This window comes from Salvelinus sp. IW2-2015, linkage group LG23, assembly GCF_002910315.2.
Source record: "Salvelinus sp. IW2-2015 linkage group LG23, ASM291031v2, whole genome shotgun sequence".
NCBI lineage: Eukaryota > Metazoa > Chordata > Actinopteri > Salmoniformes > Salmonidae > Salvelinus > Salvelinus sp. IW2-2015.
Window position 1 is genome coordinate 7243473 of NC_036863.1, and position 18060 is coordinate 7261532.

General features: G+C 42.1%; 2 protein-coding genes across 13 annotated transcripts in view; one reads left to right on the forward strand and one right to left on the reverse strand.

Annotated features, from left to right (window-relative positions):
- Positions 1-2126: 2126 nt before the first annotated feature.
- Positions 2127-9873, reverse strand: LOC111951131 (transmembrane protein 126A-like). Its single transcript, XM_023969159.1, is given in 6 exon segments — positions 2127-2220; positions 2222-2293; positions 7178-7219; positions 9357-9474; positions 9559-9750; positions 9834-9873. Coding segments are annotated over 6 exon segments (558 nt in total).
- A 1937-nt stretch (positions 9874-11810) lies between these two features.
- Positions 11811-18060, forward strand: part of LOC111950591 (disks large homolog 2-like) — a 287220-nt gene continuing 280970 nt past the window's right edge. For 9 of the 12 annotated variants that reach the window (XR_011473940.1, XR_002875505.2, XM_023968282.2 and 6 more), the window contains exons 1-2: positions 11811-13216; positions 14733-14864. Coding sequence is in view for 10 of the 12 variants with exons in the window: in XM_023968282.2 (XP_023824050.1) it covers positions 13198-13216; positions 14733-14864 (151 nt within the window). In the remaining 2 variants the exon portion in view is untranslated. The remainder of the gene's footprint in view (positions 13217-14732; positions 14865-18060) is intronic. The other 3 variants (XM_023968287.2, XM_023968297.2, XM_023968283.2) reach the window with 2 other exon arrangements.

Consider the following 18060-nt stretch of genomic DNA (forward strand, 5'->3'; position numbering starts at 1 on the left):
TATGGCTGGGACAATGCTGGGGGTAAAAGCCCAGAAAACTATACAGACAATGTCTTCATCAGACAACACTTTCACGATGCATCAGTGTCATGGCATGAGATGTTTTGAAACAATTACTGCTTCGCATACAAGCCAGTGAGTTATATGCGTTACAGCTGGATGAGTCAACAGACGTGGCGTSCTTTAACCAAGACAACATGAGAGGATGTTTTATAAGTATTGGACAGCTTTGTGACATCAAATGGACTTTGGTGGTCAAGATGTGTTGGTATCTACTGATGGTGCAAAAGCCATGACGGAGACAGGAGTGGTTGCTCCCGACGACACTTGAGTACACTGCAGCATCCACTGAGGCTCTTGCTGCCAAAGGAATGCCTGACGGCTTGAAAGACATTTGACACTACAGTGAAAATGGTTAACTTTGTTAAAGCAAGGACCCTGAACTCTTGTGTATTTTCTGCATTATGCAATGATATGGGCAGTGACCATGTAACGCTTTTACAACATACAGAAGTGCACTGGTTATCAAGAGGCAAAGTATTGACACGTTTAATAAAAATTTTGAGACAAGCTTAAAGTTTTCTTTATTGACCATCATTTTCACTTGTCTGACCGCTTGCATGACGACTGGCCTATCTGGGTGATGTTTTTTTTTCACCTGAATGATCTGAATCTAGGATTTCAGGGACTGCAACTATATTCAATGTGTGGGACAAAATGGAGGCTATGATTAAGAAGTTAGCGCTCTTTGCATTTACAAGGACAACACACAGGTCTTTACATCATTGTATGACTTTTTTGTGCAAATTATCTCAAGCTTATGGACAATGTCAAATGTGATATAGCGAATCACCTGAGTTGGGTGCACAATTATGCAGGTACTTCCTGAAACGGATGACAAACAACTGGATTCGTTATCCCTTTCATGCCCTGCCTCCAGTCCACTTACCGATATCTGAACAAGAGAGCCTCATCGAAATTGCAGCAAGCGGTTCTGTGAAAATTTAATCAGAAGCCACTGCCAGATTTCTGGATAGGGCTGCGCTGAGTAGCCTGCCTTTGCAAATCGCGCTGTTAAGACACTGATGCCCTTTGCAACAACGTACCTATGCGAGTGGATTCTCAGCCCTCACTTTTATGAAAACTAAATACAGGCACAGACTGTGGAAAATGATTTAAGACTCCAATACAACCCAACATTGCAGAGTTATGTGCATCCTTTCAAGCAAACCCATCTCATTAACCTGTGGTGAGTTATTCACAATTTAATGAACAAATTATGTTTTATATGTAAGATGGTTAAGAGCAAAATTATTGATTTGTTATTTGTGCCCTGGTCCTGTAAGAGCTCTTTGTCACTTCCCATGAGCCAGGTTGTGACAAAAAGTCACATTTATTAAACATAAGAATGAGTGTATTGTGTAGTGTGTGTGTGGCAGGCTTACAACGATGGCAAAAAACAACATTTGAGAGTGCGCTGACCCTGGTGCTAGAGGGGGTACGCAGCTGGAGATTGAATGTTTGAAGGGGTACGGGACTATAAAAAGTTTAGGAACCACTGCACTACATAGTGCCACAATGAATGCGGCCACCAACTAAAATGTAAACAATGGAGCAAATATAGTATTTGTCAACCTGGGGATACTTGACCTGTCCACAAGGGATACTTAGGAAGAATTGTAAGAACATAGGCCTACTGGTAAAAAGCACATGAGAGGGTACTCTGGGCAGAGCAAAGTGTAATTCTGGATTTAAATTATATTTGTAGTGCTCAAAGAATGTTGACTTAAGGGAAGGATTTATTTTGAATGTGTAACTTGACAGCATAATGATGGGAATTGGTTTCAGGTAGGAGTTGGTTTGTTGAGGTAAGACAGTTGTGCATCTCATTAATATAAGGCACTTTCTTCAAAATCAAGGTGGATTCACAGGCTGTTCAGACAGGCAGACCATTCTGATGTTATTTAATTGGTCAAAAGTCCAATTAGTGAAAAAACTTGGAATTGCGCTGCCTGTAAACACTGCCTTGGACTAGGTCTGCTGGAAATTATACAACTGGGATTTTGCAATTCATGGACTTTAATAAAAATACAACCTTGCACATTTTAGGTTTGTKCAAAACTGTTTTAATCCTCAAGTTCCTTGTCACCTGAGGTGGACAACTGAAGCAACTTCAAGTAGCTGTCAAAATGTCTGGAGCTTAGGYAGGTGCCAAAGAACCTGTAGCACAATCACAGCACCCCTTTTCCTCAGGATGGGTTGGGTAATGTTCATCCCAAAACGGAGGACGTTTCTGTTATGTTTGTTCTTTGTATAATGACAAACCGGGGCGTAGGTTTAAGTACTTCAGCTAGAAAACTCCTTGTTTAGCCATGCAAGGCATTCTTCAACCACCTGCCCTGCCCGCATAGCCTGCTGGGTAACGTAGTCTAAATGTTATTAACACATACATCTTTCCTTTAAAAGATAACGTATTTTCTATGTAACCACGTCACATCACATTTGTTTACTCAATCTGCATAACACGCAATTTTCAATAACATTTCTTTCCCCACATTTCTTTTTTTTTTACATTGCTCTCATCACTTAAGAGGTAATAAACATAGATTTATTTTTTATCTTTTTAAACTAAATATAGTCTGTCCAACAATACTCTTGTGGCTCTATTTCTTTTCACATAAACAAAACATTCAGTCCAGGTGCCCCTTTTTTTTATTGAGCAATTCTCAATAAGCCTTTCAGGGGGTCTGACAGTCCTTTTTGGTCGTTCTGAAGTGCTTCCTGAAACAGTTGGACAGCATTCGTTGTCAGTTAGGGTCTTCTGACTGAATTGTTCATTTCTAAAGGCATTTGACGCTTCAGCAGTATCCTCCTGATGATCCTCAGTMCCTTGAGTGAATGGCTGAAGCCGTAGATCCACTCTGTTTTGTCTCAGTTGTGATCCATGCTCCGTTTGGATCTCATAAGATTGCGTTGCAACTTCTCCCTGCATACACCCTTGCTGCATCCAGGTTCCTGTATTGATGTCTCGGAGTCGTACATGACCTCCAGGTTTCACTTCAGGTAAGTGTCATGCACTTTTGTTGTGTCACTGTTTTTGTTTGTCTTTCTGTTTTTCCTTCGTGAGTTTGACTTTGTGAGCACCTCTGGGTGCTAGTAAGTCCTCATGGATGGGTAGGTTGGTTCTGATGCGACGTCCCATCAACATTTGTGCAGGTGGAAGTCTGTTCTGCTGCGATAGATCATCAGATTTTTTAGTAAAACGTCCTTTCCATCGTGTGCCTTTTTCATCAGACCTTTGACAATTTTGACTGAACTCTGCTAAGCCGTTGGACCTTGGGTAGTTGGGGCTGGAGGTGTTGTGTCGGAATCCCCAGTCGTTGGCAAACGATCGGAACTTGAGAACTGCGGGCCATTGTCTGAGTACAGTTCAGACGCAACCCCATGTCTTGCAAAGGCTGATTTCAGGTAGGTGATTACAGCTTTGCTGGAGGTAGTTCGCAGTGTTGCTACTTCAGGGTAGTTTGAGTAGTAGTCGGTAACAACAATGTGACTTTTGCCACTGCAGTCAAAAAGGTCAACTCCAACTTTGTAGTAGGGTCTGTTGGGTAGTGGACGAGGCATTAGCGGCTCTGCTTGCTGCTTTGGCCTGTAGGTCAAACACAGTTCACATGAAGCAGTGGTCTGGCTGATTTCCTGGTTCATTCTTGGCCATTACATTACTTCTCGTGCTCGTCSTTTGCATTTTCCCTCGCCCAAGTGGCCCTCGTGTATTTTCTGTAGCATTTCTTTGCGTAGTGTCATGGGAATGACAATCTTGTTGCCTTTGAACACTATGTCATCCACAACGGTGAGCTCTGCTCTGCACATCCAGTAATCCTGTACTCTCCTTGGACAGTTTTTCTTCTGTGCGGGCCATCCTATCAGTGTTGTTTCTTTCAACTCTGTCATTGTTTGGTTAGGTGCGGTCTCTCTTTTGATCTGCTCCATTCTCTCAAAAGACACAGGAATTGATGCTAAGATCATGGCGACGTAGGCCTGAATCTCAGTGTTTTTCTGTGTGATGAAGCTCTCTTTCTTGTCGACTGCTCGAGAAAGAGTGTCGACGGCGAACATGAACTTTCCCGGGGTATAGATCATCTTCATATCATATTTTTGCAGTCTGATCAACATTCTCTGGATTCTCATTGGACAATCATTCAGTGGCTTAGACATGATTGACACCAATGGTTGYGGTCGGTTTCTACTTCGAAGTCTCGTCCGTAGACGTATTGGTGAAACCTTTCGCAAGCGTATGTGCTTGCTAGTAGTTCTTTCTCTATTTGTGAAGCTAGAAGCAGAGACCTTGTCTCTGCGCCTGTCAAGGCTCTGGATGCATAAGCGACGGGTTGCCATGTGCCGTCATGCTGTTGCAGAACTGCTCCCAGGCCAAACTGTGACACGTCTGCAGAAATCCTTGTGCTTTTCTCCGGATCATAGAACCTGAGCACTGGCTCTTCTGTGATTGTCTTCTTTAGGTTTTTGAAGCAGTTTTCCTGTTCATGGGACCAATCCCATACATTTTTCTGTTCCAGAAGACATCTGAGTGGAACAGACTGTGCTGACAGTTGAGGTATGCAAGGTCATGCCCATGAAGCGTCTCACGTCGTCCTTGTTCTTCGGGCGCTCCATGTTGTTGATGGCTGAGGTTTTCCTCGGGTCTGGTTTGACTCCATCCTCTGAAAGTACGTCTCCCACGAAGGTGTTTTCACACCAAACTCGCATTTGTCCTTGTTTAGTTTTAGATTGACTTTCCGTGTCAGGTCCAGCACTTGTCTCACTCTCGTGTCGTGTTCTTTTGTGGACCCCCAGACGATGATGTCATCCATCATGGTCGCCACTCCAGGAATGTGCTCGAAGATCATGTGGATTGTCTTGCGGTAGTCCTCTGGCGCTGAGAGAATCCCATATGGTAGACGAAGAAATCTGTACCTGCCCTCAGGTGTGTTGAATGTGCATAGCCTTGAGCTTGCATCGTCTAGCTTCATTTGCCAGAATCCTGAWGAGGCATCAAGCTTACTGAACCACTTTGCTCCAGCAACTTGAAATTCTCTCTCTTGATTGCTTTGTTGAGATCTCTCGGGTCTAGACATATCCTGAGATCACCGTTCTTTTTCACCACAATAACCAGTGAGCTTACCCAGTCTGTATGTTCATCCATTTTTGTGATGACGTCCACCATGCGTTCGAGTTCCTCCTTGAACTTTTTTCTCAGTGCAAATTGAACTTTTCTGCATACATGCACAACTGGAGTAATTTTGTCATCAGTACATATTTTGTGTTCTCCTGGTAAACATCCAAGACCCTAGAACACGTCCTCATACTCAGCCAGTAGCGATTCTTGGTAATTTCAGTCTGTGATGTCACTACATACACTCTTTTCAACAAATTGAGCTTTTCACATGCATTGATTCCTAGAATAGGCTATACACTCTTGCACGATCAGCAGCTGTGCTCTGCACTGTTTTCCTTTGTGCTGCAAAGTTACTATGCAGCTTCCTTTGACTGGTACGTTCTCCCCAGTATAACCAGTAACCTTAATTTTCACCGGGTGTATTTTGCTCTTCACCTTCGGTGTATTGTAGTCATCCAGCGACAACAGGTTTACCTGTGCTCCAGTATCAAGCTTGAATGGTATTATAGTTTCATTCACAGTCAATGGCACAATCCATTCAGCTTTTACTGCATTGCATATTTCCACAGAATCAACAAAGAATTCTTCAATCTCCTTCTTGACTGTGTGAACCTTTTTCTTTGTAGCCTCAGCTTTGCAGCATTTTGAGAAAGTATTATTCTTCCCACAGTTAAATGATTTGCCATATGCAGGGCAATTTTTTKGGCTTGTGGATAAATCCACATTTTCCACATGTAGTGTTTTGATTTCTCTCTTTAGCTTGTTTTTGTTTTGTAAGGTGTTGTGTGTGTGGTGCTCCTCTCTTTTTATTGCATACACTGACGTCTCATCCCTGCACAGCTCTTTAGCTTGTGCTCTGGTGGTTTCAGCTGCTAGACACATTCACTGCTTTTTCCAAAGTTAAATCTTGCTCACACAGCAATCTATCCTTGAGTCCATTATCAAGTATGCCACAGACGATCCTGTCTTTCACTAGTGAGTCTTTCATCTTTTCAAATTCACACGTTTTGCTCAGTGTGTTCAGCTCAGCCAAATACTGGTCAAAACTGACTCCCTGTTTCTGATCATAAGAGAAAAACTTCTCTCAAACGTGACGTTCTGGCTTGGTACAAAATACTCCTCAAATTTATCCCTTAGCACAGTCAATGAACGCTATTGTAAATGTCCAATACATCCTCTCCAATAACGTGCAGAAAAATGGAAGCTTTCAATTTGTCATCATCTCCCCCTGCACCACTGGCTGGTAGGTAGATATTGAATCTCTGCTTGAAACGTTTCCAATTGTCAGCTAAATTGCCTGTTAACTGCATAGGAATAGGAGGACTAAGCCTATCCATGACGGAGAACAGGAACAGTGTCAATTTCTCTTACTTCATTCAGTATGTTGCTTATCAACTTGCTTGTCAACAGATTCCAATGCAGCCTCGCTCTCGCTGCTGTCACTCTCTGCTGCGGCTGTAACAGTATAACTTTACGTCCGTCCCCTCGCCCATACCCGGGCTCGAACCAGGGACCCTCTGCACACATCAACAACAGTCACCCACGAAGCATCGTTACCCATCGCTCCACAAAAGCCGCGGCCCTTGCAGAGCAAGGGGAACCAGTACTTCAAGGTCTCAAAGCGAGTAACGTCACCGTTTGAAAGGCTATTAGCGCGCACCACCGCTAACTAGCTAGCCATTTCACATCGGTTACACGGCTCGTTGCCCTCGCTCTTGCAAGCTAGCATCTTCGACTACTCACGTCACTTGACTTGTGGTAGAATGTTAAATTTGTCGCTGAAATTTACAGAGTTACTCCTTTTCTCTGTCTCGTCATAGCGACTACCAATCTGACTCCATGTTATGTTTGTTCCTTGTATAATAACAAACCGGGGCGTAGGTTTAACTACTTTTAATGAACATATACTTCAGCTCGAAAACTCCTTGTTTAGCCATGCAAGGCATTCTTCAACCACCTGCCCCGCCCGCATAGCCTGCTGGGTAACGTAGTCTAAATGTTAACACAACACAGTTTCCCTTTTCTGGCATTGGTGCAGTGTTGTACCTGTTAGATAATTATAACGGCATAATTATGCAAATTCAGTCAGCCACGGTATTAAAAGTCCAGCCTACTTCCCCAGATCATGTCCCACACTGAATCAAGATTATTTTGTCAAATTCATGAATATGCTGTGATTTAATATAGGTACAATTATGTTCGTAGATTACCCAATGCCTTCTATGAAGGTTTTCGATTATTAAAACGAAAACCTAAATGAAAGACATCAGGTATATGTAAATAAATTAACACATTTGTACTCCTTAAAATGACCACTTTATGAATTTTATGTTGAAGGAAATTCAAAAAGTGTTGTACATGATCCCGGAAGTAGGCGTGACATTCATACCGCATTGATGAAATCTTTGTTGGCTAGATACTCGGCGAATAACCCATAGTTACAGATCTAGGATGTTTCCCCTCCCCAATCCAAACATTGTGAGTAGCCTGCATGTGGAATATTGAGTAGTTTTCATTTTACTGTCCAAACGCATTGCATGCGGCCGGCAAACCATTCATATCCCTCCCTCCTGGACCGGGTTGTACTGAAAACATTCTCCATTCAGGCTGCATAGGCTTTGATTTCTTCAACTTCATTTAATGGGGGGGATATGTATACTTTCCTTATGAAAGTGGCTAAATGCTGATCCCGACTGTTGTGTATAGCGTTCAACCAATGCGGTTGAAACTATCAGACCAGGGGTTGCGTTTCTTTTATGTTTGCTGCATTAGTAGCATTGCATTAGCGGAAATGAATACTTCTCAGGGCAGGCCTAGATATATTTGAGTCGTGTTGATGAAACCTTGTAGCTAAGCCTTTTCCTAACAACATAATTCTCCTAACCTGCTATATGAAAAGTAACTTCTGCTAGTCAAAACTGGCTGACCCGCCCTGAGAACAGTCACGGTGTGTTCAGTTTGCTATTTGCAGAATGGTTTGTACTGAACGACCCATTTCCCCAAAACGTTCTTGTACATTCTTCAACAGACTAATGTACATTTGCTCCCGTTTGGTGGGTATAACAATGAGTGACAGCATTCCCACAACCCAACGCCGCCCGTTTTTAAACTTCTCATTCAGTACAGCAGCGTTCAATTGAACATTCCAGAACCAGTGGCGGTTCTGGGGGGGGGGGGCAGTGCCCCTGTGACAACAATTTTGGACCCCCTTGTGGCCCCCCTAAATGTGGAGTATGAAATAATTTTTACATAACAAATTTTTGCTATCGTTCTTTTTTTACATCCATTATTAGATAGTGGCAACGATGATGATTATGAACATGGTATTTTGCCTGCTAATGCCTGCAATGCAGTGAAGAAAACGATATGACAACAATAACGTCTAATGTAACTGGCMCCTCTAACAGTACAACTGGCCCCAGCTTGGCCCCCCCAGTTGAAATGGTCTAGAACCGCCACTGTCCAGAACATAAGAATATTGGTTTCCACTAATGCGATACAACGCTGCGTTAGGTTATGAGTGAAAAACAGACTGCAGCAACCTGATTTGGCTGAACGCAGTACACAACATCCAGGATTAGTATTTAGCCACTTGCACAGTGGTGGAAAATGGTTTTGCGTAAGTACCCATATTTTCCTAATTGTTTTCGCCATTAAATTAAGTTAATGGAGCAATCAGCAGTCGCAACATCCATTTTTGGACCCATTGATTTTTAAAGAAAAACTTCCTCATGAGCTTAGTTTAACTGTCATACCCCATCAGAACCCAAAATATAAGCTTGTTTTACTCTGTTTGTAAACAAACACTATATAGCCTCAAACATGGTTAAAACTATAATTTTGATAGCATGGATGGTCAATCCTTGCATCCCTAGCTCTGTCTTGGAATTTGAGTGATTTAACTTTCCTCGAGCCCCATCCCTCAGCTTTTTACTGAACCAGGGGTGGGGAGGCCGCTTAATTGTTTCTACTGCTGATTGCCGCTGTAAGGAGGATCGAAGCCAGGAGGAAATTGAAGCCTATGCAGCCTGAATGAAGTAAGGTACTAACCGGTCCACAAGATACAAATGTATTGCCGGCTGCATACAATGCATTTGGACGGTGAAAACTATCGCCATCTGCCGGCCTTGGCCTAAGTCTAAGAGCAACATCACCCTACTCCTGGAAAGACAGTTATACATACCTGGTTGCAAGGCCTGCATTCACAGGCAAAGCCAACAGAATAGGATATACGCCAGCACCAACTGCGCTGACAAGTGCACCTCTTATCAGGACACAGGTTGGGCAATTAAGGTCACCTGAATGAGTTTAAGATGTTTCAGATTCAATTCAGAAACCATAAAAATATTGTAGAAAATAATTGCAACAAACATACACCCACCAGACAATAAATGGTTTGGATACAGCTACATCATACATGGCCAATGTTGTCAAGAACGGTAGGACAGCCATTGGGAGATTTGAAGTAAAACGCCCTTGAGTGACATTCAGTGCTCTCCTGTATAAGCTGTTGGCAATCAGTCCTACTAATGACCCATTACCTCCCAGATACATGGGGCCATAGGTGAAAATTTTCCCGTAGAACAACAGTTACATGTTATGATGGGGGCAACATGCAAAAATTAACCCATGTCTAGRCATAGGCTTACAAAAACGTACCTGTCAAGTTCAGGCAGCCGTTCAAATCTTTCCGCTATCATCTGTGGTCTATCTTGGTTTAGGTATACAAATCTTTGATACTGTATTTTCAACCTGACTTCCGTTTCCCATGAAAAACGTAAGTAGGAACTGGTCAGGTGTCTTTTTACGCCTACTTGGTTAGGTTGCACAGCGTTCAAAACAACTCAGAAATCTCAGACTTCTGACTTCAGTGCGTTCAAAACAACTGGGAATTCGGAGAAAAAAACAGAGCCTTAAACTCTGAACTCTTTCTAGAGCTCCGRCTTTCCGACCTGAAGATCACTTATGTCATGATTTGACCTTGTATTTTTCCGAGTTCCCAGTTTTTTTGAACRCGTCATTAGGATAAAATAAACACTTAAAACTCAGTCCCCTACATACTGAGTTGCGTTTAGTTCCCTTAAATATTTGCTACGTTGCAGAACAATTTTTACTGAATGACTAGTTTCCCCAAAAGTTATTGAATAGACTTTGAGGTATGTTTGCTCCTGTTCAGTGGGTGTGGCTTGAAGCAATAGCGATAATTAGTAATGGAGTATTTTTGTAGGCAATAACTGCGCCATGGTTTGTTGCACAAAGCCTGTGATAAAAATCAATTGCGTTTATGTAGTGTTTTTGGATAAACACCGAAAATAAGGTATGTGTTGAACACATAATAAATGTAACTTTTTGGGAATTTTTAAGAATATCAATATGAATACCTAATATTAGGGTATAAAAAAAAGGCTTTATAATTCATAAAGGTCATGTTAACTGAGTGCTATTGTCTCATAAAACAAAATGTATAAACTCTTCTAAGCCTGTGTTAACCTCAGACCTTATTTTCTGCATTTATTCCAAAACCTTATTCTTTCCCCATTMATTTCTTACATAGGGATGGCTGAACGAACCAGTGGTTACTCCTTTCCGGGTTTTAGGACTACAAGCTGGCAAGCTCAATGAGTGACGTATTTAAAAGACAGTGKCCATGCCGACAGCGTTCCCAAACCCACAACCTTCCCGTTTTTCAGCAGCACCGTTTCCGTTCAATTGAACATTCCAGAACGTACTGAATGCAGCCCAGGTTAATTTACAAAAGCGGAAGTCGCATCACAGGCTCTCTTTCCATTTGGTCAGTACTATCAGGAACCCTTGGGACGTCCACACTCTTTGTTTTGTTTTTTATATATATTTCTTACTTTTATTTATTTKTATTCTTTTTTACTTTTATTAACAACAAATCAACACAGAAAGTATATGGGAGAACACAAGTATATATAAATAATACACGAAGGACAATTGGGCTAGGGGGTAGAATATCACATTACACAAGAACACTTATAATTCTAACAGCATTTTTATTCGTAATTTAATCGTTTTAAAATATAGTTAAATTTTTTTGTAAGGGACGTCCATACTCTAAACCCTTACCTAATAATAACCGTACCTTAAGCATTTAAAATKTCAACTACATTAGGGTATCGACGTCCCAAGGATTCCAAATACCACGGAGTACGGACCCTTTCAGTCTCACCTGAAAACCGGCACATCTGGTTGTTGGGGACTCAGMGGCAAGTAAGCCCGAGCATGGACAAAAAACTCGACATGCCATTGGATGTAATGTTTTGTCAATCAAGGGGTAGTAACCAACCTCGCCACTGCTAAGGTAAAACTATAGAGATATAGAGGACTAATCTGTGCCGTTATAGTGTCTGACAGCATGGGCAGCGCCATTGAGCCAATCTCCATTGTCAAGTAGTAATTTTTCTTCTTCCCGATTGGCTGATCCCTCCTGATGACCCAGTTGGACGTCACTCCAACAGGGTCACCAGGAAAGATCAGCCAATGAAGTTGTAAGTCCCACCCAGTTGACTACATTAAAATGGTGGAAACCTTCAACGGCGCTGCCCATGCTAGTAAGGCCTTTTAGCCACTAGAGGCCTCTATTATTCTCTATTGGTAAAACTGGTACTGATGCTGCTGCTTTCTACTTCGTGGTTGTAGACTTGGGAATCAAAAACGTGGTGATGTGACAGCTGCCAAGGAACAGGGAAAAAAAGAGGACGAGGAAGTTCCAGATATTTCGCAAAGAATATATGAAATGTGTAAAGTAGACGAGGTTATTGCAAAGCCATGCGTTTTACGGCACGATCAGACAGGCAGGTATTTTCCAACAGACAGTCAGGAGAGAATCTGCTCACTGGAATTAGGTTATCGTTAGCCAAACGCTCTGTCAACTTCCATTTTCACTGCCCAGGTTTTCGTTTTAAGTAGCCTAGCTGGTTAAGCTACTATGATGCATGTGTTTGCGAGTATTGGGTTCATTTCAGTTTGTGAATAGTTGAATAGACTTATTTAAAAATAATGTAATGTAGGCTAAACGAAAGAGAGATGACGGAGAATCACATAGCTACATAACCTTAGCTAACCGAGTTATTGGATGGAGGCATATACATTTTATTCGTTGTGGTATGTCTTGAAATAAATGTTGGCCAGCTGATGTTATGTATTTTGATAGCTAGTTATSCTAAGGCGAGGCTACTTAGCCGCAGACCTGGTTCGTTTAGCCAACTGGGCCATCCCAAATACATAGAAAAAAATATTAAGCTATGAGGAATTGCTGCCAGGTGTGTACCCTAATTAAACTTGCTGTGCTGTTAAGTTACAAGTAGGCTATACCCMTGCTCATGTCATCATATCCCATGACATGCTGCAACGTTTTTTGCACGAGCCAAAATAGACTTGCTTGGTTGCATATTTCACCTCGCCGGGTAACGTTACGGCGCCTTTAACATTTCTTTGGACTGCCATTGGTTTTGTGTTTTAAATCCCCAGCTCATCACATGGGAGCGCCATTGACTCAATGCCAGCATCAAACTGCAAGGGAAGTGATAGAAACGCGGAACATCTCGCTGGGTGCTCACGAAAAGTTCCTGTCAGTTGAGGGAATTAACCTACCATTTATGCTAGGCTATAGTCAATGTCCTTGACATGATATCAGAACCTGCGCGACTGCCGTGGCACCTGTCAGCAGCAGCACACATCAATCGGAAATACTTTGTTGAAGATGAACTGAACAAGCATACACAACCAGCCACATTGCAAGCATAGTTTTTGTTTGTGGCCTGTTTTGCCCTGTGCTAGTCTATTGTTTTAGACTGTAGACCACGGATTCTGCTGGAGCAAAAGCCTAAAACCTACTGCCTCTGTGTCTAAGGCTACACGTTATAGCACAACTGACTCGCATTTGATGTGTTTTTTTATCACCACTGCCTGACACTTTTAATAATGCACTGAAGAGAACTGGGAGTACGTTATGTTATTGGCGCAAGAGTAAATCACCGATACGGATCCAGCATTCAACTATGCCTGTAAGAAAAAAAGGTGAGCAGAAACGTATACTAATTGGCACAACAGTTGTCTCGCTGCCTCTATGCAGCCACAAGTGGATCTTTATTGAGATTCAGCACTTCTAGATTTCAGCATGTAGTCTTATGTAAGTAGGCCAGAATTTCCATTTGCCTTTCTCGGTTAAATATGCTCCTGTAGGTAGGCTAGTGGCAAACCAAATAAAAATGATCCCATAACTTGTAATATAAGCCTAATAAAAATATGTTGTTGCGTGCACCTTGGCCCTCTGGCCTATGAAACAGAACAGTCATTGATAATAGTTTATTTTGAATAAGAGTTTTGGGTAAACCTTTAATAACTTTAATGAATAAGCATTAATAAGCTACACTAGGCCTACATAAATAGTGTAAGTAACGTTACTAGGCCTATTAGTCAATTATTTCTGAAAGCATTTCACGTAAAATAGGTTATACAGCATTTATTCACATTTGTAGGGATTTATAATGCCATATTCAGTAAAGTAAGGCCTATCATAAGTGTAATTGAGTATTGTGCATCATATTCAGTAAAGTAAGGCCTATCATAAGTGTAATTGAATATTGTGCATCATATTCAGTAAAGGATTGTTTTGTCCTTATTTGCAGCCTATATTGGCTGATGATTGGCATGTGGTGATTGTAGTGTAAGTGCAGTCTGCTAAGCAACTCCATATAAATAGATGTCTAATGAGGCTTGTCCTTGTGGAAGACATTGGTCTGTAATTGTGCAACAAGAAAGAATTACTGTCCAAATTGTTCAACTGTACAACTGTAGGCTACTGTACAATGAAAGTCATGCAAGATTTTGCAACCTCCCAGAGTTTTCTGGAGTTGAGAGGTTAAAGTAAAATTCTGACTAGACAGCAGTCAGCCAGATCAGTTGAACAGGAAAATCCATATAAGTATTTAAAGACCATTTTACACTCTGTTCTTGAGAGTTTCTTTGACACATGAGACATAGTTTAGTGTTGACTTTCGTCTTGTCACACACTTGTCACAGCACCCCTCCTCCACCACCAGAGTAAAGAGCTGCTTTGTTCCCCTGTGGTCTCCTTTGGTGACAGGGTCTGAGCTCAGCGATGACTCCTCTGTCTCTGTGTGACAGTGGTGTCTCGCCCTCTGACACTCGTGCCAAGCGTACACTCGATCGATGCTCCACATTTCTGTATTGTTGCAAAACTGCCTCTCATATTAGTAGTGGAAGTGGCTGCTAATTATAAACCATACAAGTGGCCTCATCGTCTTTTGCACATGCAGTTGTTATTACATATCTTTTCAGAATTGCTTTGCTGCTTGAGATTGTTCTTAGAATCCCTTTCACAGATGGGGATAAAATGTGGCGGAAGCTCAAGCTACTATATATCTTTTTCAAACAAAATGCCTTTGTGAATTGGTCCGTGCTTGTCTGGTGGTTTGTGATATTTCATCACTTGTGACTATGTTCAAAATAACTTATGTGACCATCATTTGAATAGCATGCTAACTGGTCTCCAATCCGTACCCTCCTGCAGACACAGCTAGGGCCCTAGGGCTTTTGGAAGACTACTGTGCTAAACTGATGAAGCCAGAGGAACAACAGCTCAAAACTGCCATTCAGAGAGTGATGGGGGTCTTCAAAAGCAGCCTGTTCCAAGCACTGCTTGGTAAGTCAGCAGGTTATTGGAATCCATCCATTCATTGAAGAATCCATTGTTGTTTTTATTGACATAACAAAAACCAATATCCCCTCAACTGTTTAGCCATGTTCACCGTTATATTCCATTTCATAAAGTATATGGAATTTTATAGACACACTGAATGTCTATGCTAGTGGCAAGAATGCAAGCATTTTTTGACTTAAAAGGTAGACTCAGCTAAATGACGTTGCCACAAGCAGCACCACAGATATTGAGATGAGCGAGATGCAAGACTTMACTCTCACATAGTCACACACAGTATCTGCACAGGTTCACTTCACACTGCTACACTGTGGTMGCCAGTGCACCAAAACATCGTTGAAGTTGAGCCTTGCGCTTCAACACTTAGTTGTTGCGGAAATTTACCCACTATGCTGTTTACTTTGTGCACCKACAGGTAGCTGCCAAAATAATGGAAGCAATTGAGTAAATGATGGATACAAAGTATATTGAAAGCAGGTGCTTCCACACCTGTGTGGTTCCTGAGTTAATTTAGCAATTAACATCCCATCATGCTTAGGATCATGTATAAAAACGCTGGGCAGGCCATTATTTTGGCCATTATTTCTGCTATCATGGCTGTGCCTCCATAGGATGACAATGCGATCCACAAGGCACGAGTGKTCACTGAATGGTTTGATGAGCATGTAAACCATATGCCATGGCCGTCTCAGTCACCAGATCTCAACCCAATTGAACACTTATGGAAGATTCTGGAGCAGCGCCTGAGTAAGCGTTTTCCATCAACAAAACAGCAAATTATGGACTTTCTCGTGGAAGAATGGTGTCGCATTCCATACACTTTTAGAATCTATGCCAAGGTGCATTAAAGCTGTTCTGGCCATGGTGGCCTAACGCCCTATTAAGACACTTTATGTTGGTGTTTCCTTTATTTGGTCAGTTACCTGTACATCATATTGCTGAGTCTACCTTTAAAAGTAATAMCTATTTTATAATAACCGTTTAAAGCAGCAATCAGCAGTAGAAACAATAACAAAGCATTTGGCCTGCCCCTATTTCAGCAAAAATCTGAGCAATGGGGATGGAGAAATGTAACCACTTTCAAATTCTTTGACCAACTTTTGAGGCTATATAGTKGTTGTTTACATTCACTTTGTTTACAAACATTGAAGTAAAACAAATKTATATATTTGGTTCTGATGGGGTGTGACAGTTGAACTAAGTTCATGAGGCATTTATAACTTATTATTTCAAGAGTCAATATTGTTAATTTATAAGTCCAAAAATGGATGTAGCAACTGCTTATTGCCCCTTTTAAATGGGGTCTTTGCTGAATGATAAGTCACCTAAGTCAGTACTTTTTGGCATTCACAATACTTGTGTTATCCCTAGAGGATGGTCTATTGTCACATTTGCTTAACCTGCAGTTTGCTATGCCTGAGCAGTGGGCACATTCTGCAGGTTTAGGGCTTTTATTTTTAACTCTGCTGATATTGCAGTAGGTGCTTCTGGTATTTTTCTAGGTACTCTTCTTACTCTTCCCCTGTGATGTTTTTGTAATGATTCAAAATAAGCATATTGATGTGGGCTTTTTGCATATTTGATCCAACTGAATTCATGTATTTCCTCACTGCATTATTGGAGATTGGTATAATGCATGATTCTTATTCATAATTTCAAAGTTCATGACATGGTCATTCCCCTAATAATGAAACCTGCAATCTGACCGCTCAGGTCAAGTTTGAAAATCTATTGCAGACAAAGAGTTGTTCAGGCCATGCATTATTGTTCTCAAAGCCGTATCCGCCATTAGCAAGGGCTAAGTCTATGTGAAATGAATGCTATAACCTCTGTATTATTATTATTATCTGTGACACACTGATCAGACCTTCTTGTGCTTGACTCCCTGGAATCTCTATCCTCCAATTCCTGTCTCTTATACACATCTAGATGTGTATAAGACTTCTTGTGCTTGACTCCCTGGAATCTCTATCCTCCAATTCAGATTAATGTTGTTTTGGCTTATCTGAGAATGGGCGTTCACCTCCTTTTGGCCAGCCCCCCTGGTTATCAAAAAGGAAAATGATACATATTCAAATATATTAATATACATGCAGCTGATATCTCAAAGTGTGTACAGAAAACCAGCCTAAACCCGCAAGCAGCAAGCAATGCAGGTTAGAAAGGCACGGTGGCTAGGAAACTCCTAGAAAGGCAAAACCTAAGGAAGAAACCTAGAGAGGAAGCAGGGCCTATGAGGGGTGGGCCAGCTCCTCTTCATGGCTGTGCCGGGTGGGAGATTATAACAGAACATTGGCCAAAATGTTCAATGTTCATAAAATTAAACGCAGCATTGGTCAAAAAATAATCAATTGAAGTAGTTTGTCGAGGGTGCAGCAAGTTCCTACTCACGATAAAAATGTCAGTTGGGCTTTTCATAGCGCGATCATTAAGAAGTATCTCTAGCCACTCTGCAGTCTCTAGAGATTGAAAACAGCAGGTCTGGGACAGGTAGCAGTCGGTGAACAGGTAGGGTTCCATAGCTGCAGGCAGAACAAGTTGAAACATGGAGGCAGCAGCACGGGCAGGTAGGCTGGGGACAGCAAGGAGTCATAGCCAGGTAGTCCCTGAGGAGTGGTCTAGGCTCCAGAGTCCTCCGAGAGAGGAAGAAAGCGAGAAAGAGAGAATTGAGAGAGCATATTAAATTCACACGGACACCGGTAAGAAGAGAAGTATCAGATATAAACAAATGACCTGCCGCCCCGACACAATACTCAGCATAAAAATGGAGGCTGAGACAGGAGGGGTAGGAGACACTGTGGCCCATCCGATGATACTCGGACAGGGCAAACAGGAAGGATTATAACCCACCCACTTTGGCCAAAGCACAGCCCCACACCACTAGAAGGGTATTTAACTACCAACTTACCATTGAGACAGGCGAGTATACACAAGATTCCGCCTACGGCAGCACAAGGAGGGTGGCCAACCCGAGGAAGATCAGTCAGTGACTCACCATACAAGTGAGGCACACCCTCCTAGGGACGGCATGAATGAGACCAGTAAGCCAGTGGACTCAGCCTGTAATAGGGTTAGAGGCAGAAATCCAGTTGGAGAGAGGGGAAGCCGGCCAGAGCAGGACAGCAAGGGCGGTTCGGTTGCTCGAGCTTTCTGTCTCCTTCAACTCCTGCGCCAGACTACC